Here is a 24762-nt window from a genome sequence, read left to right as displayed (position 1 = left end):
ATATCTGAGGGCAGAGATGGTTAAAGATGGGGCAGACATGGGCCAGAGAGCATGGGTGTGCTGACTTCTCAACAATCTGTCCAATACACTCTCAGGGGAAAGCGTGCATGGCAAGTCACTTCAGTCGTGTCCGACTCTTTGGGACACCATGGACTGTAGCCCACAAGGGATTCTCCAGGCAAGAACACTGGAGCAAATTGCCATGCCCTCCTCCAGGGAGTTCCCCACCCAGGGATCAAACCTGCATGGCTTATGTCTCCTGCATCGGCAGGCGGGTTCTGTACCAGTAGCACCACCTGGGAATCTCCAAGGGAAGCTTCCAGGGGAAAGCATAATATCTCCACTTCAGAAACACACAGAGCTGCAAGGTCACTTTTTCTTTGCTCGAATGCACTCTCACCTTGTTTTAGTCTCAAGCAAACACTTGGTTTGTGGAGGCCTGAAGGTCTGTACAAGTGAGGGAAGACTGGACCACAGTGGAGCAACCTGTGCACACACAGACATGCCCATGTGAGCACACACTCACTCACTGTCACGGCCCTCCCATCTGCAGATCTTTCTGCGTTTGGAAATGACTTGACTTTCCTCAGATTCCCTGAGTGATGTGGGGATGAGGCCCAGCTGTGCTTGAGAAAGCATTCCATCCAGGTGTGGATTTTGGGGGATCAGTTTTCTTCATGAGGGCACATGTTCATAGCAGCAAGACGTGGAGGGAAGCTGTCTGGCCTGGGGTTGAGAGGCTTGGTTTTTCTTTCCTCTTCTGCCATGAACCAGCTCTGTGACATGAGACAGTTATTTAACCGGTCAGGGCCTCGGTTTCTGCATCTGTTCAAGGAAGGTCGACCTTTAAGAGCTGGAAGTTCCCTCCCAGGTGGAACACAGTGTGATCCAAACACTAAATCGAGACAGTTGGTCACATTGCATGTGGCGGGGGAGGCCCCACCCAGTTCCCAAGGAAAAGAACGTTGCGAATCATTTTCGCTCAGCTCACTCCTTCATGGAATTTGTTTGCTCACAGGACCTTTTTAATCCCAACGTCAGCCCACTTTTGTTAGCAATTTAGCAGATAACATTCCTTTCTTTCTAGTCCGCTGAGAGTTGGGTAACAGAATTTTTATTTTACTTCCCATACTACATGGAGTTGAGGGCTACTATTTTCAAGCTCAGGGTTTCTTATTCCATATTCCTCCTCCCTGCTATTATATTTGATTGATAGTATTAAACAGAAGGAGAATTTATTTTACTGGAGGAGGGGGAAATGCATTAGGTTAAGTAATAAGTATATAAAATACATGGTTAGAGGTTTTGTAGAGGAAAAGATGTAATTTTGTGGTTGTGCATGTTTGGGACTATTTTCTGTGTTATGTTTTGTTGGTAGAAAGAGAATGTATTGGATCAGCAGAACTGGGCCAAGACGACTATGCAAACAGGATGATGTCTTGTTGTTTAGAGACACGAGTGTGATAGAAAGAGACACACAGCTTGACTCTCTGGAGGCAACTGAATGGCAGGTTTTCAGGGGTAATTGTTGTGATCGACTGAACCAGCAGGCCTGGGGGCACCTACAAGACATGACAGATGCCTGTGTCCCTCACATGTGTCTACATCTGGGTCCAACAGGCCATGTGTTTGCAAATCTACGCAGCCTGGCTGGTTCCTGCCTCTTGGCATCAGTCCAAGGGAGGCAGCCTGGCTCTCAGATATGGGGACACACACTCCCCTGGAGACCTTGCTGAGTGGACACTGCTGGCCCCCAGGTGATGCTGCCTGCACTTTTCCCTCCACCTGGGCAACCGCCAAAGGGCATCAGTTCAGTTCAGTCGCTCAGTCGTGTCCGACCCTTTGCGACCCCGTGAACCGCAGCACGCCAGGCCTCCCTGTCCATGCCAAAGGGCATAAAGCCCCCCAAACCTCCACTCCCCAGAGCCAAATTCCCCAACCAATTTCGTGTCACCTAGTGTGATGAGTCTGTCTCTGGTTTGTCAATTTGTCTGTATGATGACTTGTTGTTTAGTTGCTAAGCCATGTCTGACTCTTTGTGAACCCATGAACCATAGCCCACCAGGCTCCTCTGTCCATGGGATTTCCCAGGCAAGGATACTGAAGAGACTGTTTCCTTCTCCAGGGGAATCTTCCCGACCCAGGGGTCGAAGCCAGGTCTCCTACATTGACAGGCAGCTTCTTTACCACTGTGCCACCAGGGAAGCCCTGTATGATGACTTACTACCTTATAAATATGCAATCACATTTAGTTAATCATGTTTTTAAAAAAAGAAATTCATGAGATTGTAATTGTCATGGAGGATCTGGAATTTGGAGTTCTAGTAAAAGTCAAGAGTGAGAGATGGACTTGCTAGTCAACTGTCTGAAGGTGAACAGAAAGCCGTGTTAGAGCTAGAAATGAGGTGTTAACTCTGGCACTGAGTAAGAGCTGGAGTTGTTTAAGGGCCAGTGTACAAGAGCTGGGATGTGCTCCCTCCTCTTTGATAAGCAATGCTTCATCCTCGTTGTTGAACTGAAAATTAATTTTATACTAATTTGTTCTCAGCTCATGCTTTAATGAGCTTATATTTGTGAGTATTTAATTTGAAAGTACATTTGATAAGTAATCTATTAAAAAGTAAATTGAGACTGAGAATAAATGAGTTTGAAATTTCAAAGGCCAGTCATTATAGACTATTGTCACCAATTGGGTTTTAATTTTTTAACCAATACTTGATTTCTGATAGCAGTATTTCACAGTTCTCTAAAAGGGAGCAAATGATTTCAGGCACAGGACTCTCAAAAAAAGTAGGTGAAAGCTGAGTGATGCTGGTTCCCCAGGCAGCCTAAACAGAACACCAGCTGGGTCACTTCACCTTCTGAGTCATCTCAGCTCCTACATGCCTGCTGGGTGCCCAGGACTGAACCCCACTCCAACCCTGTGCAGAGGGGACCACACCCCCCTGATGCCCTGGGGCACTGCATTCCAGTTGCACAATCTCCCCATGTTTCTAGAATTGTTATAACTCCAAACTCTACCCAAAGCTAGAGTTACCTGGGTGAGGGAGGGGCAGTCCATGGAGCCTTTTAAAAGTTACTTGCCATGGAAACTGAAGAGGCAGACTGGTAGCAAGGGTCCCCCATGGGCTGCCTGGATGCCTGTGGCCTGGCTGGATGCAGGGTGCCCCATCACTGCCCTTCACGCACCCCTTCCCGAGCCATGTGCTGTTTGAAAAGGATGTTCTTGCCAGGGGGGGCGGAGAAGGGCAGTGAGCCTATGTCTGTGCCTGAATCCTCTAGCCAAGCCAATCCTCTAGCCCTCCCTCCCTCAACTGTCCTTCTCCCCCATCACCCATCTTTGTACCTATGCTCCCCTCTCTGGGTGGTTCCCCATCCCACCTCTGTCCCTGGACACTGGGCACCCCACTCCTCTACAGTGTATGGGGGTCCAAAAGGAGCCCCCCAAAGCTTTCATTGTTTGTGGTAGGTTTAACCGACAATATAAAAATCCAAGACATGCCACAAACTATTAAGCTGATAAGATGGCCCAACAGCAATGTTTGCTACAAGATCAACTTTAAAAAATAAAAAAGCTTTCCTTTACACTAAAAATAACCATGCATAAGATGAAATAGAAAAAAAGATCCTATTTGAGATATCAACAAATCTATACAATACCTAGACATAAACCTAATGAAAACTTTCCAAAGCCATCCAAAAAAATTCTAAAACTAGACCAAAGGGTGCAAAAAATGGCTTTATTGTATGAAGAGAAATACCATGTATGTGAATAGAAAAGCTCATTATTTGAAAACTACAAATCCTGACTAACCGACCCATACATTCTAAGTAGTCAAGCTGAAAACTCAAAGGATTATTGCAGAGCTTAAAATTTGATTCTAAAATTCACCTGAGAGAGAAAATAGCCTATAATAGTGTAGAAACTTTTGAAGAAAAATAGGTTCAAAAGAAAACTCACTCTCAGCAAGGTTGCTGAGACAAATTAGGGAAGTAATAGATTTCTAAAAAATGGTTCAGGGCATCTGGATATCCACATGCAGAAGAATGAAAATGGACCCCTACTTTAAGCATTTATGAAAATTAATTCAAAGTGAATCAAATATCTAAATGCAAGAGCTAAACCTGCAGAACTCTTAAAAATAAGTCTTCATCACCTTAGGTTGGATAAGGGTCTATCAGATATGGGACCTAAAGTATGAACAAATAAATTAAAAAATAGAGAGTTTGGACCTCATCAAAGTGATCCGCTTTTGTGCTTCAAAATACATCAAGAAAGTGAGAGAACAACACACAAAGTGGGAGAAAGTATTTTCAAATCACATAAGGTCTAGTATCCAGGTTACATAAAGAACTCTTTCAGCTCAACAATGAAAAGACAGAAACCCAGTTAAAAAGCAGGGAAAGGATTTGAGTAGACATTTCTCCAGAGAAGATAGACCAGTGGCCAATAAGCATATGAAAGGATGTTCGGGGACCTCCCTGGCAGTCCAGGTGTTAGGACTCTGAGCTCCCAGTACAGGGGGTGCGGGTTCTATCCCTGGTTGGGAAACCAGGATCCCACATGCCGTGCAGCACAGCCAAAAAAGGATGTTCAACATTTTAAGTCATTATGAAAATCAAAACCACAGAGAGATACTACTTCAATACACTAGGACGGACGTAATCAACAGCGTAGACAATAGCATGTGTGGGCAAGGATGCGAAGTTTGCACATTCCTCCCACACTCCAAGGATGCGAAGTTTGCACATTCCTCCCGCACTCCGAGAATGCAAAATGGTTCAGCTGCTTGGAAAAAAAGTTCAGCAGTGCTTCACAATGTTGACAGAGTCACCATAAAATCTAGCAATCCCACCTACCCATTTGTAACCATATACCTACCACAGTATATACCCAAGAGAACCAAAAAGCATGTCCACACTAAAACTTGTAGGCACATGTTCATGGCAGCACTATTCAAAACAGCTAGAAAGTGGAAACAGCCCAAATTCCCATCAAGTGTTGAATGGGAAAACAAAATTTGGTATATCCCTACAACATCATTTTGGGCTTCCCTGGTGGCTCAATGGAAAAAAAAAAAAATCTGCCTACCAATGCTGGAGACTTGAGTTCAATCCCTGGGTCAGGAAGATTACCTGGAGGAGGAAATGTCAACCCACCCTAGTATTCTTGCCTGGGAAATCCCATGGACAGAGAAGCCTGGCAGGCTACAGTCCATGGGGTCACAAAGAGTCAGACACGACTAAGTACACAATGTCATTTTATTCAGCAATGAAAAGGAATGAAGTACCAATACTCATTTCAATGCTACAATGTGAATGGACCTTGATAACATTATGCTAAGTGAAGGAAGTCAAACACAAAAGGCCACATTATGTACAATTCCACTTAATGAAATGAACAGAAGAGGCAGATTCGTAGAGACAGGAAGTAGTTTAGTGGTTGCTGGGGGTGGGGCGTAGTGGAAGTGCCTGCTAATGGGTGCGAGGTTTCTGTGGATGATGAAAATGTTTTGGAATTAGATGTGATGCTGGCACAACATTATGAAGGCCGTAATGCCCGAAATAGCATGCTTTTAAAAGGGTGATTTTATGGTACGTGAAAGGAATCACAATCCAAAGAGAGAACTTGCTCTGATATCAAAATGTTCCTATAGAAAAATAGGAATGAAAACAGTGTGGTGACGGCTCAGGAATGGACTGAGAGAGGTCTGCCTCAGTGGTCTAGCCCAGAGAACAGAGGCGGAGCCAGATACGTGTGTGGTTATTCAATACACGACAAGGGGACTAAGAAGAGGAACATGGTGGTGAAGGACAGCTGGCTCTTGGTTCATGGGGCAAGTTAGATTGCAATGTCACACCTACACAAGAAAAAATTCCAATTTAAAGAGCTAATCCTCAGACTATAGAAACAGAAGAAAACAAGAGAGGACATCTGAATAACCTTGAAGAAAGCCATCTAAAGTAATACCCAAGGTGTATCAATTTGACTTTAGGAGAACTGGAAAGTCTGTACAACAAAAGATACCGTGAATCAGGTAAAAAGACGTTTCTTACAGAGTAACAGGCAAAGTGTCAGTATCCTGAATATGTAAAGGACTTCCAGAATCCACAAGAGAAAGTCCAAAGAACAAGTGCCCTGCAGCACTCCCATCTCCTGCCTTTCAGATGATCCCAAAAGTTTGTCCTCGGTTCATTGACAAAGAGATCATCGTGGCCCCTTTCTCACGGTATCATCAGATTTCCCTGGCCACCCAGTCTCCTCCAGTCCCCTTGCTTAGCACAGTCAAGGTGGTCTTTGGAACGTTGTCTCTATCAGGCAGGACAACAGGACACCCAGCCCTGCCCTGGAAAAGTGAGTCCCTGACCGAAGGAGCTGTGTGCTGAGGCTGAAACTCCAGCGCCCACTTCCCCTGCCCCTTGGAAGACGCAGCCCACTGCTGCGGACCACACACCGGTGGACTTTGGATGCCTTCAATGAGGAGCGCTGAGTGCACTTAGCCAGCCAGCCACTTAATTGGGGCTGCAACGAAACCTTTGTTCAACGATAAAATTAACCTTGATTCCGGACAGGTATCTGTCTTCACTGAGGAGGTGTCCATGCTGTGATTTCTTTTGGCAAGTGACATGATTAAAGAAATTGAATCTTGCAGGCACGTCACCCAGGGATTTTTGCCTCAGAAGACCTTCTTATTTTTCTCTCCTGCTAGGAGAGCCTCTCTGCTCTCAGTTGGGCAATTCATCCAGGAACCCTCTCTGTCTCCTCACCCCGCCTTCCTCCCATCTCCTTTTCTGTTTTCCTAAGTCATAGATTTAGGCCTCACTTTATTGCATTTCACAGTGTGCTTAAATACCCCATACGGTTCCTCGTCTCATTACAAAAGACAATTTACACGAGTGGGAAATGGCAATGGCCGTGTGATTTGTTCAGCTGCTGGACTGTGTCAAACCTTCTGCATCAGGGCTTTCCTGAAGGGTTTCAGAGAGATGAAAATGAAGCCGGGATGCGATTAAAGACCCTCCTGATAATCTCTTAAGCAAATCAGATATTCCTGCCATGGATCCTGGCTGGGTCACGAGGGGCTGGCATGAAACATTAAGACCGCTGGTTCAATATCTTATGCCAAAGGGAATTCCATTGCTGAAAGCAAGGTGGTTGGAGACGGTGGTTTTATTGTGAGTGGGCAGGACGGCATCGTGACTGAGTGGCTGTCTCGTCTTTTCAGGGTCACTGTTATTATCATGGACGTGTGCAAGGCTCTTTCGGATCGGCGGTCAGTCTCAGCACTTGTTCTGGTCTCAGGTAAGTGACCTTGATGGTGACAACTCTGCTCTTAAGCACAGCTACCACGGACCACCCCCCTTCTCCAGTCGCTCTAAAGGAATACAGCAGTGGGTGGGCCTCGCCTCCACAGGACCCAGGAGTCCTCTTGTGAAAACTTGAAAGCCCCATGCCCCCCACCTCCTCAGGACCACCCCGTCTGTCCCCACTGCAACCCCCCCACTGCAGTGTGCCTTCCTTGGCTGCCCCTCTTTCAAGGTCATCCTCAGGCCTGTACATTGGCTGCTTTCCAGCATCTAAGGATTTGGAGACTATCTTTTGTCCATGTGGCTCCATGCTAAACAATTTCTGGTGTTAAAAAAAAAAGGACTTAGGTATCTGGATTTCAACTGCTTGCTTCATAAAAATGAAAAGGGCCTCTTCTCACTAGGAGACAAAGCAAGCAACTGACTGAGCACAGATGCAGGTGAGCCAAGGACAGGTGTGGCCAAACCAGTGATATTAGCTGCTGCTGCTGCTGCTAAGTCGCTTCAGTCATGTCCAACTCTGTGGGACCCCATAGACGGCAACCCACCAGGCTCCCCCATCCCTGGGATTCTCCAGGCAAGAACACTGGAGTGGGTTGCCATTTCCTTCTCCAATGCATGAAAGTGAAAAGTGAAAGTGAAGGCGCTCAGTCGTGTCTGACTCTTAGCGACCCCATGGACTGCAGCCCACCAGGCTCCTCCATCCATGGGATTTTCCAGGCAAGAGTACTGGAGTGGGGTGCCATTGCCTTCTCTGGTGATATTAACTAACTAGGTTTAAATCATGAAGATGAAGGACTGGGTAGACAGAGCATTCTGAGTAATATTTAAATAGGACAGGTCCACCCGCTGTGCTTGGCCTTGCTGCTGCCTCTCTACTCCACATCCTTCATCCCGGGCCCATCCCCCCAAAGGTGCAGGTAACTGTCAGGGCCCCACACAGAGGGGTCCACCTCTCTGACCAGCTTCCCCAGAGGGGCTGAGTCTCAGCGGCCCACCTCCTGTCTCCGGCACCTGGAGATCGTTCCCTCCTGTGGGTACCTGGCACAGACCACAGTTTGGCAGAGGGATCCTGTGACATACTTGTGGCTGGAGTTTCGGGGAAAGTCAGGGGAACAAGTGTTGTGGCATCTGGGGTCGACCACCAAGGCTGGTGGGAAGCCTGACAGAGCTCACTGCGTGGAGATGGTGCTCCGAAGAATGTCAGCTTCCCAGATCTTTGTGCTGTTGCTGCAAAAGCAGCAGACCGTGCGTCAACAGAGAAATTCCGGAGTTATGCAGTCAACTCTGTGATCTTGCGAGGGGAGAATCAGACCGGAGACAAAGCTGTATTCGATCAACTGCTCCCTGGCGGAAGAATCAATTGCAAGGGGGGATACAAAAGCAACTGGAGTAGCACCAGCCTGGGAGAGTTTGAGAAAGAAAATAGGGATTAAAAATCAAGTGAAATATGGTGTGACCCCAGAATACATTCAGAGCTAGGAATGTGGAGGAAAAGTCGAGAGTCCTGAGGGACGCATTAATTAGAGCCCAGCAGATTACAGTCCTGCAGAGAAGGAACATCCTGCTTTGCTTCAAAAAGGGCTGATCAAAAGATGGGCAGGCAGGGAGAGCTCCGTCCTGGAAGAGAGAAGAGAGGGAGGAAGCAAACAAGTCATCCTTCTTCACTTGAGTCTCAAAGGGGGACAGATAAGGAGAGAGAAAGGCCTGGAGATCCCAGTAGACAGGGGGATTAAAGAGGAAACAGCTCTTTAATGGAGGGAATGAAGTCCAATGTGGAAAATAGGTCATAACGACGAGCTCAGCCATGGAGCTTATCCTTCCTTTGAAAGGACTCCAAGTCAAACGGGAAGTTCAGGCCGTAAGTTAGTTTTGTACCGTATCGTATGTCTCCCCAAGATGCCCTGCCCTCCTTAGCACGGTTTCAGCGCAGTGTTCCTGGTTCTCCTGGTCTCTCTCTTGTTTGCACTTGCTGCTGCGTGCCTCATCCCCTGCTCCCGAGGCCCTAGCCCAGGAGTATCCCCATGACCAACGGATGCTCCACAGCACTGTTGGGCACAAGTAGCAAACTGTTCCAATGGTGGGGAGAGGATGCTGCCCTCGCCCCCGAGAGAAGCTCAGCGGCTGTGTTTTGTGATGGAACAGATGTCCAGCCCTGGCTCCCTCCCACTGGAGCATCCACACAGCCGTGTCCCCGTGTCCTGATTTGATTCACAGACACCACCCTGGCCAGAGAGAGCGTGAGATCCTGGAGGGAAGCAACTGTCTCTCGCCATGTCTCCTTGTTCTCTGGCTCCCCACCTCTCAGTTCCTGCTCAGAAATCTGGTACAAGGAGTCTCGGGGGCTCAGAGTCTTCCCATCCCCTGTAGGCAGGACGGTTAAAATTAGGCTTCATTTCTTAAGGAACCACCTTTTTGCTTGAACAGATGTAAGGAAAAGCATTCACAAGATAGATGAGGAGGCTGGTAGAGCTGTAAACCAGGCATTTGTTGTAATGACAGATGCATTTTTAAGTGGGGTTTACAATACCTGAGCATAGATATGCACACGCTCACAAAATGATTACTTTCATTATAATGGTTATTTCTGATTCCACGGACCATAGCACTAGTCAACTCTATCTTTTGAAAAATAAGTTGATGGACTATTTTTCAATAGTGTTGGGAGGCAAGAAGTATTCCTGCATTTTGTGTTATAGTCGATTTCATTATATAAAATTTAGTGCAGTAAACTTTATATTACATACCTAAAATACATACAAAACATTAAATGAACACAGCAATGTGTGCACTTATTCAATTAGCAAATAAGCTCACATCTGAGTATTTTTGTTTAATTGAATTTTTGAAACTATCTCATGCTGCCTCCCACATCTAAGATGTGCTGAGAGCCTATTGTATAGTCAAAGCTATGCTTTTCCCAGGAGTCATGTATGGATGAGAGAGTTGGACCATAAAGAAGGCCGAGTGCCAAAAAATTGATGCTTTTGAACTGTGGTGCTGGAGAAGACTCTTGAGAGTCCCTTGGACAGCAAGGAGATCAAACCAGTCAGTGCTAAAGGAAATCAGTCTTAAATATCCATTGGAAGGATTGACACTGAAGCTAAAGCTCCAATATTTTGGCCACCTGATGTGAAGAGCCGACTCATTAAAAAGACCCTGATGCTGGGGAAGATTGAAGGCAGGAGGAGAAGGGGACGACAGAGGATGAGATGGTTGGATGGCATCACCGACTTGATGGACATGAGTTTGAGTAAACTCCAGGAGATGGTGATGGACAGGGAGGCCTGGTGTGCTGCAGTCCATGGGGTTGCAAAGAGTCGGACATGACTGAGCGACTGAACAACAACTAAATTGAATTGATCCCTTTGAAGAAGTCGACCAGAAATCTCAGTTGAGAAAGTGAACAAAGGATCTTAGGAAGAAAGCAAGATGGAGGGAGCAAGACTAGAGCTGGGAAATGAGGCTCGGCCCTCCTGCAGGACCAGGAGTGAAGGGTTGCTGTGGGGTGAAGATGCTGTGGGGTTGCTGGCCTCCCTGGTACCTCGAAGCCAGACTTGAGTGCTTGCCAATGCAGGTGGATGTGGGTTCTCCAGGTCTCACAGCTCAACCTAAATGACCCAGGCCACAGTGGTCTAAGGGGCTGAAAAGTCAGGCACGTGGAGATGGCCTTGCCTGTGCTGTCCTATCTGCTAGAAAGGCAGGGCCCTGGGCCCACCTGGTACTGCCTAGAACCTGGCACATTATAAATGCTCAGTAAATGCTGGTGGAATCAATGTGCTGTCCCCAGGCCATCAGGAGGGCAGTGAAATTTAATTCTAGCCAGTCCAAAGTTTATTTAAAAAAAAAAAAAATCTTCAAAGCGTAGTAGATCATATTAAGAAAGAAATTAGATTAGAGTGGAAGTGAAGTGAATTTGACCTTGACCTCTGTTCTGTGACCTTCTGCTCCTGTAGCTTCTATTCGTCTGGGCTGCACTGGCCTCCCTTCACCCCGCAGTCACACCCTCCCTGCCCAGGGCTCTTCTGCTCCAGTCACCTTCTTCCCATGGAGACACTCATTCCGTCATCCTGTGTAAACATCTGTGGGGGGCCACAGCTGGGCTCGGAGCCCATCCACACCATCTCCAAGGCTGCTCTGGTCCCCACCCTGCAGGACCCCAAGGTCAAGTCCCAATTCTCCCAGGCCCCACTCTCATTCAAAGCGTGGAAGGTCCAAATCCCAACTCCTCCATCCCCAGACGGGCTCCCCTCCTGAACTCTTTTCCATTACAGATCCAGCCCATCCCAGGCTCCTAAGTGTGGCGCCTGGGGGTCTCTGAATACCTCCCGCAGGGCCCCAGCCCCTGTCTGTGTTCCCTAACCCCCGCTTACAGTATCCCCCCTTCCCCATTTCCCCACCACCACCCCTGAGCAGCCTTCCCACCCAGGTTTTTAAATTGCCTCCCACCCACACTTCCTGCCTCCACCCTTCCCTTCACGACCATCTTGCACATTCCAGAAGGTCGTGTTTCAAAAACACTGCTTGATCATCTAAGTCCCGCCATCCTCTGCACTCCAAACCACACAGCTCCATAAGCTGTACACATCAGAGCCTCTTTTTCACTCCAATGCTTGTTCAACAGTGTTTCCACAGGCGTTTATCCATCACCTCCTCACATGCCATCCCTGCCCAGCCAGACATCATTTTAATGTAACAAAGTCAGGGCCACGAAGTAGGTCACACAGACCCACACAAGAAACTCAGCAGAGGGGCCCAGGGAACCATGCAGGAAGGGATGGTGGGCGTGGACCTCACAGGTTTTGGGTCAGCCTGGAAGCCTCTGCCCGAGGGCTGCCCCGGACGGTGGAAGCCTCTGCCGGGAGATGTAGCCCTAAGGCAGCTGGCATCCTACGGGACAGAGGGTGGGGGTCACCACTGGTTACAAGAGAAGGAGCCTGTGGATTTGATTGAGGCCCGGACGGAGGTGGGGAAGGCAGAGGAAGAGGGGCCAGCAGGAGCCAGGTCCTGGGGGCTGGAGGTTGGAGATGCCTAGAAGAGTCGGCATCGTCATCTGCACGAAGTGTGTGCAGCGCAGGAAGTGATGTGGCCACAGGGGCAGCCTGCGGGCTACAGCCAAGGTCAGCGCCTTGCCCATGGCTGATCACTGTCCGGGTCCCATGCCCACCCTCCTTCTGTGGGCCCTGCTGTCCATCCACATATGTCTCTCTTTCATTCACTGCATTCTGAGCATGCTCAGACCTTTGTTTCACCTGCTCTCCTACTCCTTCAACCCCTCACCTGGTTCCCGAGCTGCCTCGCATCTCCAGGTCCCCCCAGAGCTCCCTTCAAGGCCCCCCATTTCCCACAGGCCGTTTATCAACCATGCTGGGCTGACTGCCGGCCTGTGGGCAGCTCTGAGTTGCTCTGGCATTTTACACTTGGAAGTCAGTGGTGCCCACCCTGGCACAAGCCCTCAGGGACATAGGAGAGGGGCTGACCATCCAGAGTGGCCAAGGACAGGGAGCAGGCTGGGGAGCCAGGTCCAGCCGTGGGCCATGTTGTTTTCCTAGGCCTGCTTTAACACAGGACCACACACTGGAGGGCTTAAAGCACTAGCAGGGTCTCCTCTCGTGGTGCCGGAAGCCAGAAGTCTGAATCAAGGTGCTGGCAGGGTTAGCTCCTTCTGCAGGCTCTGCGGGAGAATCCGTCCATGCCTGGCTCCTGGCCGTCCTCAGCATTCCTAGGCTTGTGGCCGCATCTCTGCCGTCTCTGCCTCTGTCCATGTGACCTTCATCCCTGGGTCCCTGTGCTTCTCATTTTTCCATCTCTTATGAGGACACACATCACTGAATTTAGGTTCTACCCTAAGTCCAGAATAATCTCATCTTGAGATCCTGAAACTTATCACATTTGCAAAATTCAAGAGCCAGGGAAGCTGAGCAGTGACTGCTAATGGAACAGGGTTTGCTTCGAGGGTGATGAGAGTGTTCAGGGGTAGACAGGGATGCTGTTTGTACGACTCAGTGAATATACTAAAACCCAGGGGATTGCATGCTTTAAAGAGGAAGCTTAATGGTTGGTGAATTAGTTCTCAATATAGCTGTTATTTTTAAAAGGAGCCTGGCTCGGGGTAGCCATCAATCATAGCTGCTATTTTTATTATCGATGTGCCAGCAAGAGGTATTCTTAAAATCTTTTATGACAGCTTGTTTTACCTCTTTGGTCATGTCTCCCAAACCTGGTTATAAATTACATTTGAAGCAGGAACCACAGGTGAGACGTCTTTATGGGTACCACGGGAGACGGCCCGGCATTTTGCACATAGTAGGGGATAATGAGTATTTGTTTTGATTGCACATGAGTATTTCACATGGAAATTATTTGTTGAAATTAAGCCCAGGGACTTCCCTGGGAGTCCAGTGGTTAAGACTCTCTACTTCCCATGCAGGCGGCACAGTTCGATCCCTGGTGGGGGAATGAAGATTCCCACGTGCCATGTGGCACAGCCAAAAAATGTTTTTAAAAACTCTGATGATACTAATGGGTTCACTAGTATCACTGCTGCTATCCCTATGTTTCAAACACAAATGGGCTGGGATATTATTTTTACCCATGAGCTCCTCCCATAAAGGAACTGAAATTGAATTTCATGCCAACTCATGATTGACAGCACATTATGTATGTGCACCAGTGCGTGCTTAGTCATGTCTGACTCTTTGCTACCCCATACACTGTAGCCCACCAGGCTTCTCTGTCCACGGGATTTCCCAGGCAAGAATACTGGAATGGCTTTCCATTTCCTACTCCAGAGGACTTCCCGACCTAGGGATCAAACCTGTGTCCCTTGTGTCTCCTGCATCTGCAGGCGGATTCTTTACCACTGAGACTGCTGGGAAGTCCTGGCCACACAGTGTTGAGCCTAAAAGTCTTTTTCCAAGAAAATTCAGTTAGCAGCTAAACATGGAAGTAGCCAGATTAATTCATATTTTTGAATCATCGTCTTATTACAGGTTGTCAAAATCCATGTGCCCTATCCTGTTTGCCTGGGAGTGGTATGAAAAATCATAGTAAGAACAGCACCATTAAGCTGTGTTACTGCCTGATGCACCATTGCTTTGGAGATTAAAAACTGAATTTTAAGAAGAACAAAACTTATCTTGAGGAAGTACAGGTCCCCTGGGTTATCACTTTGAAAGCTAACAGAATCAACTTAAAATTTTAATAGATTTCTCTTTGTTTCCTCTGAAAGAAAAACAGTAGGATTCCAACATTTAAAATAAGGCTGGCTGTTTTCAGAGCAGTAACTCCACTTCTCTGGCCCTTTGCCTTTTGACCTCTGCCCTCCATCAAGGCCAGCCCTGTTCTGGTCTCCACATCCCTCTTGAAACAGCACCAGCAGGAGGCAGGCAGGAGAGTGTGGGAGCTGACCACCTCAAGGTTCAGATACGTGGGTCAAGATTGGGTCCCACCTGTATCTCCAGCTACCTGTGTGGCCTTGACAGTGGGGAAAATGACCAGGTGTATCCTAGGCAGGGTGCCATGAGGGGTGGCCGTCCTCACCCTCAACCACCCCCTCTCCTCTGCTCTCCTCCATTCACCACCTCTGACTGCCCTGGAAGGTGGCCTTGCTGCTGCTGCTGCTGCTGCTGCTGCTGCTGCAGCTAAGTCGCTTCAGTCATGTCCGACTCTGTGCAACCCCATAGACGGCAGCCCACCAGGCTCCCCCGTCCCTGGGATTCTCCAGGCAAGAACACTGGAATGAGTTGCCATTTCCTTCTCCAATGCATGAAAGTGAGAAGTGAAAGTGAAGTCACTCAGTCGTGTCCGACTCTTCACGACTCCATGGACTGAAACCCACCAGGCTCCTCTGTCCATGGGATTTTCCAGGCAAGAGTACTGGAGTGGGGTGCCATTGCCTTCTCCAGAAGGTGGCCTTACCCTCCCCATAAGGGCTGGTCTAGTGTTCCCCTCTGCCTCCTAATATCCCCAGGGAGAAGATACCCACACTCTTCATCTCTCCCAGACACTGCGAATTGACTTTGAAGCTTTCCCCCTCCTCTACCAGTGGGAAAAGAGCCTCACTTTCGAAGTCTGCTGGATTTAAATCCCTCACGCTGAGAATCTTCCAACTCCAAGTTTACAATGAACTACCTATGACATACAACTTAAATCACATCTGCTTATCTAGCCTGGGGCCAGAAAGGGCTGTGAGAACATCAAATTTTAAATCTCAGAAACCCTGAATCCTTGAATTTTGTGTCCACTGTGGTTTCCAGCAATCTCTAGAGCTAAGTGATTAATTATACACAAGACAGGCCAAAGCAATTATTTAATTAAGATGTATTCTAGGCTGCCAATGGTTTGCAGCAAAGGGAAAGACTTCACCCCAGTTTCTCAACATCTGGCCCTTGGATGACTTAAAAGATAAAAGGAGATACCAGAACAATTTTATGACTGAATAACAATTTCTAGAAATTTTCCATTAAGTAGAAAAACTTCTTCAGTCATATGCTTCTCATGATTAGAACTTGGTGACATGTTTTACTGTAAGTTTTAAGCTTATTGAAATTCAATGCAAAATAGAAAATGTTGCAATACAAGATGAAATGTTGGTGTCATTTTCTTTTGGGGGCTGGAAAGTCAGTTTTCTAGCCAATCTCTCTTTTCCCTCCAAGTGTATTATTCATTTTCCACTTTGCCCTGGCCTCTTTTTTAAAAGAGCTTTTTCTTAATTGAGGCTTTTACAAAATCAACTTTAATAAACAGAAATCTCCTACTACCCATTCTTAACTTAGGAATCTAAGTTTTAGTTCATAAAGAACTTTTCAAAGAAAGAAAAAAAAAAATGCAAGCCTCCCCAGAGTTGATGACCAGAGCCATGTCTGTATGGTCTGCTTTGAGATTCCTGAAGACACTAGTTGGAGGGGGTGGGGGAGTATAAGAGAACACCTCTGTGCAAGGACTTTCTGTCGACCTGTGGGATTCGAAATAAGCCGAAATGTCCTCAGTTACTCCAGTTTCCCCGTCTCTGAGCAGCTATGCCGCCAGTGTTGGTAACACGCAGCTTCACTCCCCAATGTTTCCCAAGTGCCCCGTGTATCCCAGTGCCATCATTTCAGGTAGCCTGTGATCATCCTGAACATGACTGTGCTGTTCCTTCCTCTGCTTCTGAGACTTCACAAAACAGGACCCGGGGAGTAAGCCAGTTGAATAATAATGAACTGATTGGTGTGTGTGGGGGGGTTTACCAGTTGTATTCAAAATAAATATTTGCCTAATTCATACCCTCTCTTTTTATGCCATTTGAGTATTAGAATACAGTCATTCCATTAAAATATAAGAACGATTAAATGGTCACTTATAAGTAGGTCATTACTAAATGCAGGATGAGTGAATGGCTGAACAAATAAAGGAGCAATCGTGGGAGACATTTTCCAATCTCTTTCCTTTGGGAACAAGCTCAGGTTATCTGAAAGAAACTGATGGAGCACCTGACTTTTTCAGCTGTTACTTAAAGACTAAGCTATTTCTCAAATCCTTGGGTTCAGGCTATATAAATCACATGTGAGAACTGACTCCCTAAACTTGGAGTCCATGGACCACATCCATGGTTTTGAATCTCCTTAAATTTTCTGCAAAATATTACGGATCTATGTATATGTGACGGAGAAGGCAATGGCACCCCACTCCAGTACTCTTGCCTGGAAAATCCCATGGACGGAGGAGCCTGGTAGGCTGCAGTCCATGGGGTCGCTAAGAGTCGGACACGACTGAGCGACTTCACTTTCACTTTTCACTTTCCTGCATTGGAGAAGGAAATGGCAACCCACTCCAGTGTTCTTGCCTGGAGAATCCCAGGGACGGGGGAGCCTGGTGGGCTGCCATCTATGGGGTCGCACAGAGTCGGACATGACCGAAGCGACTTAGCGGCAGCAGCAGCATGTATGTGTGAATTCTCCTGGGGAGAGTGTAAGGAGATTCATGTCTCAAAAAAGGTTAAGAGTCAGTGTGTTTTAAGTGTCTATTTACAATCAGATGAATTTCCATGAAAATTGTGTTCACTTATGATTGTGGTCAACATGATTGGTAACAGAAGTTGCTAGATGTGTGGGAACTCTCGGAGCTGCCAGTTTACTGTTACCCAAATTTCCATTTCTCCAAAAAAAACTCATTTCAACATCAGGAAGAGCCTGTTTGAAGAATTTCCTGTTCCACATTGGAAAGAGAAAGTCAAAAACCAACCTGTAGGCTGATGTTCCCCCATCACTTAAAGGAAGCTGACATGGCTCACTTCCAAGAAGTAGGACACAGCCTTAGTGACAGATTTTCTCTTCTTGGGGTCCAAGATCACTGCAGACGGTAACTGCAGCCATGAAATTAGAAGATGTTTGCTCCTTGGAAGAAAAGCTATGACAAACCTAGACAGTGTATTAAAAAGCAGAGACATCACTTTGCCAACAAAGGTCCCCATAGTCCAGTAGTCATGTACAGATGTGAAAGTTGGACCATAAAGAATACTGAGCACTGAAGAACTAATACTTTCAAACTGTGGTGCTGGTGAAGACTCTTTAGAGTCCCTTGGACAACAAGGAAATCAAACCAGTCAATCCTAAAGGAAAGCAACCCTAAATATTCATTAGAAGGACTGACGCTGAAGCTGAAGCTCCAGTAAGTTGTCCACTTGATGTGAACAGCTGATTCATTGGAAAAGACCCTAATGCTGGTAAAGATTGAAGATTGAAAGCAAAAGGAAAAGAGGGTGGCAGAGGATGAGGTGGTTGGATGGCATCACCAATTCAATGAACATGAACTTGAGCAAACTCTAGGAGATTGTGAGGGACAGGGAGGCCTGGCATGCTGCAGTCCTTGGGGTCACGAAGACTTGGCTTAGTGACTGAACAACAGCAAGGACACAGCCTCAGCTCTGTCCTTCTCCAGAAGGTCACACATGCCTTGGGGTCCATGAGCTAGTGCCACCTTCTGTCTCTGCAAGTTAAAATATTTAGCATATATGTCTATTTTTTAAAAGAATTTATGCATTTAGGGACCTCCTTGGTGGTCCAGTTGTTAAGACTCTGTGCTGTCACTCCAGGGGGCTCAGGTTCAATCCCTGGTCAGAGAACTAAGGTATTGCACAGCCCAAATAAATAAATAAAGTAAAATAGTTTTTTAAAAAGAATTTATATTTTTATTCCCAAATGTAAATGTTAGCACAAAGGGTTCTTTCTTCATTATCGTCACTCCTAAAGAAGCATGCATTGCAGGCAGACGCTTTACCCTCTGAGCCACCAGAGAAGCCCATAAGAAGCACAGTTATCTTATTAATGCTATGTTTTGTACCACGGAGCCACAGATGGCCAGGATAGGGAGAGACATGTGAACAAAGCACAGGATCTTCCTGAAATGGTCAGTCTTTGAATGAGTATATTAACAGAAGCCTCATCCTTGGGTCTGCCCTTGTCAATAACAAAGAGCTGCTGCTGCTGCTGCTGCGGCTAAGTCACTTCAGTCATGTCCGACTCTGTGCAACCCCATAGACTGCAGCCCACTAGGCTCCTCTGTCCCTGGGATTCTCCAGGCAAGAGTACTGGAGTGGGTTGCCATTGCCTTCTCCAATGCATGAAAGTGAAAAGTGAAAGTGAAGTCACTCAGTCGTGCCCAACTCTTAGCAACCCCATGGACTGCAGCCTACCAGGCTCCTCCGTCCATGGGATTCTCCAGGCAAGAGTACTGGAGTGGGTTGCCATTGCCTTCTCCAATGCATGAAAGTGAAAAGTGAAAGTGAAGTCGCTCAGTCCTGCTCGACTCTTAGCAACTCCATGGACTGCAGCCTACCAGGCTCCTCCGTCCATGGGATTTTCCAGGCAAGAGTACTGGAGTGGGTTGCCTTTGCCTTCTCCAAACAAAGAGCTACTGCCATGCAAGTCCTGCAACACAGCCAGGAAATGGCAGAGCTGGAACTCAAACCAGATCATTGGATTCGAAGGCCTCCTTCTTGGTCTCGGTGCTGAGGCATTCTTCAGGCCTCTAAAGAGCTGTATACCTTTAGCCCAAACAGACCCAGATGCAGACCTCAGCTCTTCGAGGAACGGTTATGTTGCTTTGTGCACTTACGTTACATTGGTTCCTTTATTCATACATTGCCCACAAATTAAATAAGCAAAGTACCCAAGAAAGCATCCTTTTTAAAACTCTTTTTTTCACTGAAGTATAGTTGGCTTACAATGTTGCATTCGTTTCTTGTGTCCAGCAAAGTGGTTCCCCTTTATGTGTATAACAGACTCTTTTCCGTTAGAGGTTATTACAAGATAATGAATATAGTTCCTTCTGCTATACAGTAGGACCTAGTTGTTATCGATACTATATATAGTAGTTTGTATCTGTTCATCTCAAACTCCTAATTTATCCCTCACCCTCCTTTGGTCTTCCCTGGTGGCTCAGACGGTAAAGCGTCTGTCTGCAATGCAAGAGACCCAGGCTCGATCCCTGGGTTGGGAAGGTCCACTGGAGAAGGAAATGGCAGCCCACTCCAGTATTCTTGCCTGGAAAATCCCATGGGCGGCGGAGCCTGGTAGGCTACCGTCCCTGGGGTCGAAAAGAATCAGACACGACTGAGCGACTATAATCTAATCTAATCTCCTTTGGTAACCATGTGTGTTAGTTACTCAGTCATGTCCAACTCTACGATCCCATGAACTGCAGCTCAACAGGCTCCTCTGTCTATGAAATTCTCCAAGCAAGAATACTAGAGTGGGCAGCCATTCCCTTCTCCAAGGGATCTTCCCAACCAAGGAATTGAATCCAGGTCTCCTACATTGCAGACAAATTCCTTACTATCTGAGCTACCAAGGAAGCCCAACAATAAGTTTTTTTAAAAAAGCTTAAGTTTATATTCAAACTTATATCAGAATCCTTTCAACTATTTAGGAAATTTTGTTGATCAGAATGAATAATTCAGATGTAGGAATTTTCCTTAAAAAAAAAAATAATAAAGATTTCCCTTCGGAATCATGTCTGCTAATTTAGATCTAATTACTCTCTAAGCAGATGAAACATCTTTTGTCTCAACTCTTCTTCCCAGCAATGTATCCTCGAGAAGTAAAAAACAAATGAAAGGCATGAAGACTAAACAGTCTATTCTTTACCATAAAACATTTGAAACAAAAACTTCTCAGACTTGTCTTCCAAAATATTTGCAAAAATAAGTCAATGCAAGCATATGGCACAGAAATGCCCTTTCCAATTCAGACCCAGGATATATAAATAAATTGGTATTTCTTTTTTTATACTCTCTGTCATTAAGAACTGGGTTTTAGCCATAAACAAGAAGCTGCCCTTAAAAGTTACGTAATTTTTCTTCTTTCTTTTTCAACAGGGGACTCATTACATTTGAAAATAACACCTATATTTTGGAGCCAATGAAAAATGCAACCAACAGATACAAACTCTTCCCAGTGGAAAACTTGCCGGGCACCTGGGGATCATGTGGATCAAATACGTCGGGCCTCACTCTGCACGACAGGCTTCCACTGGCCTCCCAGACCCAGACAAGAAGGGTAGGAGGAAACCCCACATTACATCTCTGGAGACGGTGGGGGGCGCGGGGGCTCCAACTAGGGACACCCACCACTAGGCCATCTGGAGAAATTCTACCGTTTGTGTCTGAGGGATGGAGTCAACTACTTTATCTAGAGGTGGCTGATATGAGGTGGGCAGAACATAATCAGACACTGAAAACTCCGTCATTGTATTGCAAACGTCAGGGTCAGACTCACTGACCTGTGCTGGGTAGAGTTGGGCTCAGAGGGCTCAAAATCACCGTTCACTGTCTCTGATGATAACCTCCTGGGCTTGGCCCAGAAGTCTGCCCCTCCCTTACACCCCTCCGTGGTACACAGGCCTGGACCAGACCCTCTGCACCCTCGGGCAGCCCTCCTTCTACGGGAGGAGAAAGACAATATGGAGGTTTCTCCACAGCCAATCTGTTTTATATTAGGATCTTCTTTAGAATTCGGGAAGAATTCCCTGCCATTGCCCACTCTCCTGCCCTGGGTGAACTAGGGCTTGGTCCAGCAGTGTGGCTGAAAATGTGTGATGTTTACCCCTAGTCCAGACGCCATGGGGCGTCTGGGCATCCCACTTCTCCCCCTAGGTGTCTGCTCTCTGGCCACCCAGCCCTGGGTCTGCTCATCACAGGTCTTCCCTTCTGCGGCAGGGCTGGAGACAGAGGTTGCCCAATGCAGTTAGGAGCGCAATCTGCCTCCGGGCTAAGAGGTCACCGCTGGTGCAGCACCAGGGAACCTCCACCCTGAATGGCTGCCTGACCCTTTTACATCAGTGACCCAGGGGCTCCACAGACCACAACCGAACTCACAAAAAGGAAAAGGGTAGCACCATCTGGCTAGAGGCCCCGAATTCAAAGGAGCACAACCTGATAGGAAGCGATCAGTGATTTACTGACTTCTCATCTCTGTCTTTCCCCTTCCTCTGTTGACAAGAAACCCAGAATCCGTTCATATGATGCCACTTGTGCTTACATTTGATAAGCACAACTTATCACTTGGCAATTAACACTCTTTGTCTCCCCTGACTTTGACAGGTTTTCAGAGGTCCACTTAACACCCTTCGTCTTACCTGACTTTGAGGGTTATACTGCTTACCACTCAAAGCTTTATGAAAACTGCGCCTCTTTGTATTCCTAATCATTTTTCTCCAAACAGTAAATGTTATCCTAAACGATTTCTCCTTCTTAAAAATTTCCTGTTGGCTGTGGCTAGGTGGTGTTCCCCTAACCTGCTCTTAACTGAACCACTTCAGGACTTTTCATTTTAATTTTGCATTCATTCTTTCCGTTCTGATTCTGCCCGTGTGACCCAAACTTCCTCTCTTTGTTAATATACTCCCAAGGGTTTCTACAGCTGGTGCTTGCAGCCTCGTTTTTCCTTGTTCTTCCCCATCACCCTGTGTCAGGCACTATGGCTGACCTTGACATTGACTCTCAGCAGGGGAGCAAAGATCTCAACCTCCAGGAATAGGGCTTGACAAGTACCCGCATCCCCAGCAGAAGCAGCTCCAGAGAATCTCCCTTCTCCTCCCCCCACCCCTTTTAGAGGGACAGAGTTAAGAGATGGAGTCCCAGAGACCAGCCTCTGTGCTCCCAGGGCATGTTTGCTTTACGTTTCAAAGGCTCTCGCCTTTGATTCCAGACCTCAGATAAGATGGGATGGGACCGTAGCCTCCACAGTCATAAACAAATAGAATATTTGCATTTTGTTTTGGAGGCGCCTTGCTTTGAGTACCTCATTGAACATACGTTATCCACCTTGTGAGATTTATAACTTGACAGTTTAAGCAGCACTCGGATATGTTTGCCATTTCATTTAGAAGTGCATGCCTGGTCGGTCCTGGCCAGCCATATTTTAATTCTTTAACTAAGCTTACAGCTCCCTAGACCTGTGATTGGCCCAGTAATTTCCAATCATTTTGACTTGTAGAGAGATGGAGAAAACCTGAATAACAATGGTGTTTTGTTAATAATGCATATGGAAGCATAAATGAACCTTTAAATCAAAAGGGGGGAGTATCACATGCACTTAGACGCGACTCTCAGTGTTTCTGTCTAGAAAATGTTGTGATTGTTTTTACGGAAGGGAACATGTCTTTGACAGAAAGCACATCTGTATCATGAAAACAATACCAAAAATAATTTCCAAATAAGTGGAATATGTGAGAATTGGAATTGTATACGAGACCATTTGGTAAACACGAAAGGAAAGTACTCGAGTTCCGTGCCGCTTGCCTGCCAGACTTAACACTGCCTTTATCTTATACTCAAAAATCAATGTAACTTCGGCTAACTCCTCTGGTTTATGCACTGCAGCAAATGCATTTGCGTTTTCCTAGCTCTGTTCTGCCCCTACTAAATGTTAACTATTGCAAAGATGGGCTTGCAGGCTGAGATTTTTCTGCAGATGTGTGTGTTTTTCTTCAAGGAGCAGCGGGAATAAATCTGCACTCAGGGTATGCACCGGCTATAATATCAGCTTGAGCTATTGTTTGTCATTTTTACAAGGCTCTCTGTTAGATTTTAGTGAGAACCCAAGTTGCTTCCGGAAGGGTGCCTGCAGCCAGGGGCCTTCCTTGCCAGTTCCATCCTCTGCAGGTTTTTACGCCCAACCCGCAGAGCCCCGGCCATTCAGCCCTGCTGGGACTTCGCCCTCCCCCTCCACCAGCTGGTCATTCAAAAATGCAAACGAATTTTAACACAAGCCTGAGCAGTCTCTAAGGAAGGTAAAGGCTGTAAATCTGCTACTGGAGCAAGTCACAGAATACATCCTGAAGGCAGATGTAAATTATTGTTGAATTATCCTCCCTGGGGATTATCTGTGCGATTGTTCCCCTCCACTAGTACGGATAATTGTGAGTCACATGTAGAAGTCGTTGCCTTCTGCAAAAAAGCAACGTGCACTTGGTCTATTGAGTACAAATAGCACAGCCTGTCAGGGAGACCCTGTGGGGTTTCCTCAAACGCCGCCAATCTGAAATGGACCAGGGCTGTTGCTCTAGGTCTTCTAGACAGGCTGCTGTACTGGTTTAATAGAAGCCATGGTAGTGGTGGTCGTGGGGGTGGTATTAACAGCAGAATCGATTATCTGTGAGTGAGTGAAGTCGCTCAGTCATGTCCGACTCTTTGCAACCCCATGGACTGTAGCCTACCAGGCTCCTCTGTCCATGGGATTCTCCAGGCAATAGTCCTGGAGTGGATTGCCATTTTCTTCTCCAGGGGATCTTCCCAACCCAGGGCTTGAACCCCAGTCTCCCGCATTGTAGAAAGATGCCTTACCCTCTGAGCCACCAGGGAATCCACTAGTAATAGTTGAATATCAGGAACTGACCAGAATTGTTGGAAAACTTGTTAATTAGAGCATGCATGTTTAATTTCTCTCTACTGTAACCACATCCCTGATAGCTCAGTTGGTAAAGAATCCACCTGCAATGCAGGAGACTCGGTTCAATTCCTGGTTTGGAAAGATCTGCTGGAGAAGGGATAGGCTACCCACTCCAATATTCTTGGGCTTCCCTGTGGCTCAGCTGGTAAAGAATCTGCCTGCAATGTGGGAGACCTGGGTTCAATCCCTGGGTTGGGAAGATCCCCTGGAGAAGGGAAAGGCTGCCCACTCAAGTATTCTGGCCTGGAAAATGCCATGGGCTATTCAGTCCATGGGGTCTCTAAGAGTTGGACACGACTGAGCGACTTTCACTTTCTTTTCACTATAACCACTCCCACCTCAATACCTCCTCTAAGAGGCCATACCAAGTGCCCTTACTGCCCTAGTCACTGTTAAATTTTGGTGGATAACATGGCCAGCCCTGCTATTGCTTCCTTAGCCCTGAGCTCTGAGCATCTCTCAGCGAGAACCAAGGTTCGAAAATCTCCAGATGTGGATTCCTATTGAGTCTTGAATAAATTAA

At 46.8% G+C, this 24762-nt stretch overlaps 1 protein-coding gene across 1 annotated transcript in view; it reads left to right on the top strand.

The window, feature by feature from the left end:
• ADAM12 (ADAM metallopeptidase domain 12) overlaps positions 1 to 24762 on the top strand; it is a 390084-nt gene that overhangs the window by 258701 nt on the left and 106621 nt on the right. The window contains 2 exon segments of the mRNA NM_001001156.1: positions 7227 to 7303; positions 20666 to 20846. Coding sequence (NP_001001156.1) covers positions 7227 to 7303; positions 20666 to 20846 — 258 coding nt within the window.

This window comes from Bos taurus, chromosome 26, assembly GCF_002263795.3.
Source record: "Bos taurus isolate L1 Dominette 01449 registration number 42190680 breed Hereford chromosome 26, ARS-UCD2.0, whole genome shotgun sequence".
In the NCBI taxonomy this organism is placed as follows: domain Eukaryota; kingdom Metazoa; phylum Chordata; class Mammalia; order Artiodactyla; family Bovidae; genus Bos; species Bos taurus.
Note: the sequence above shows the minus strand (reverse complement) of the source record. Positions and strands in the feature narration are given on the sequence as shown.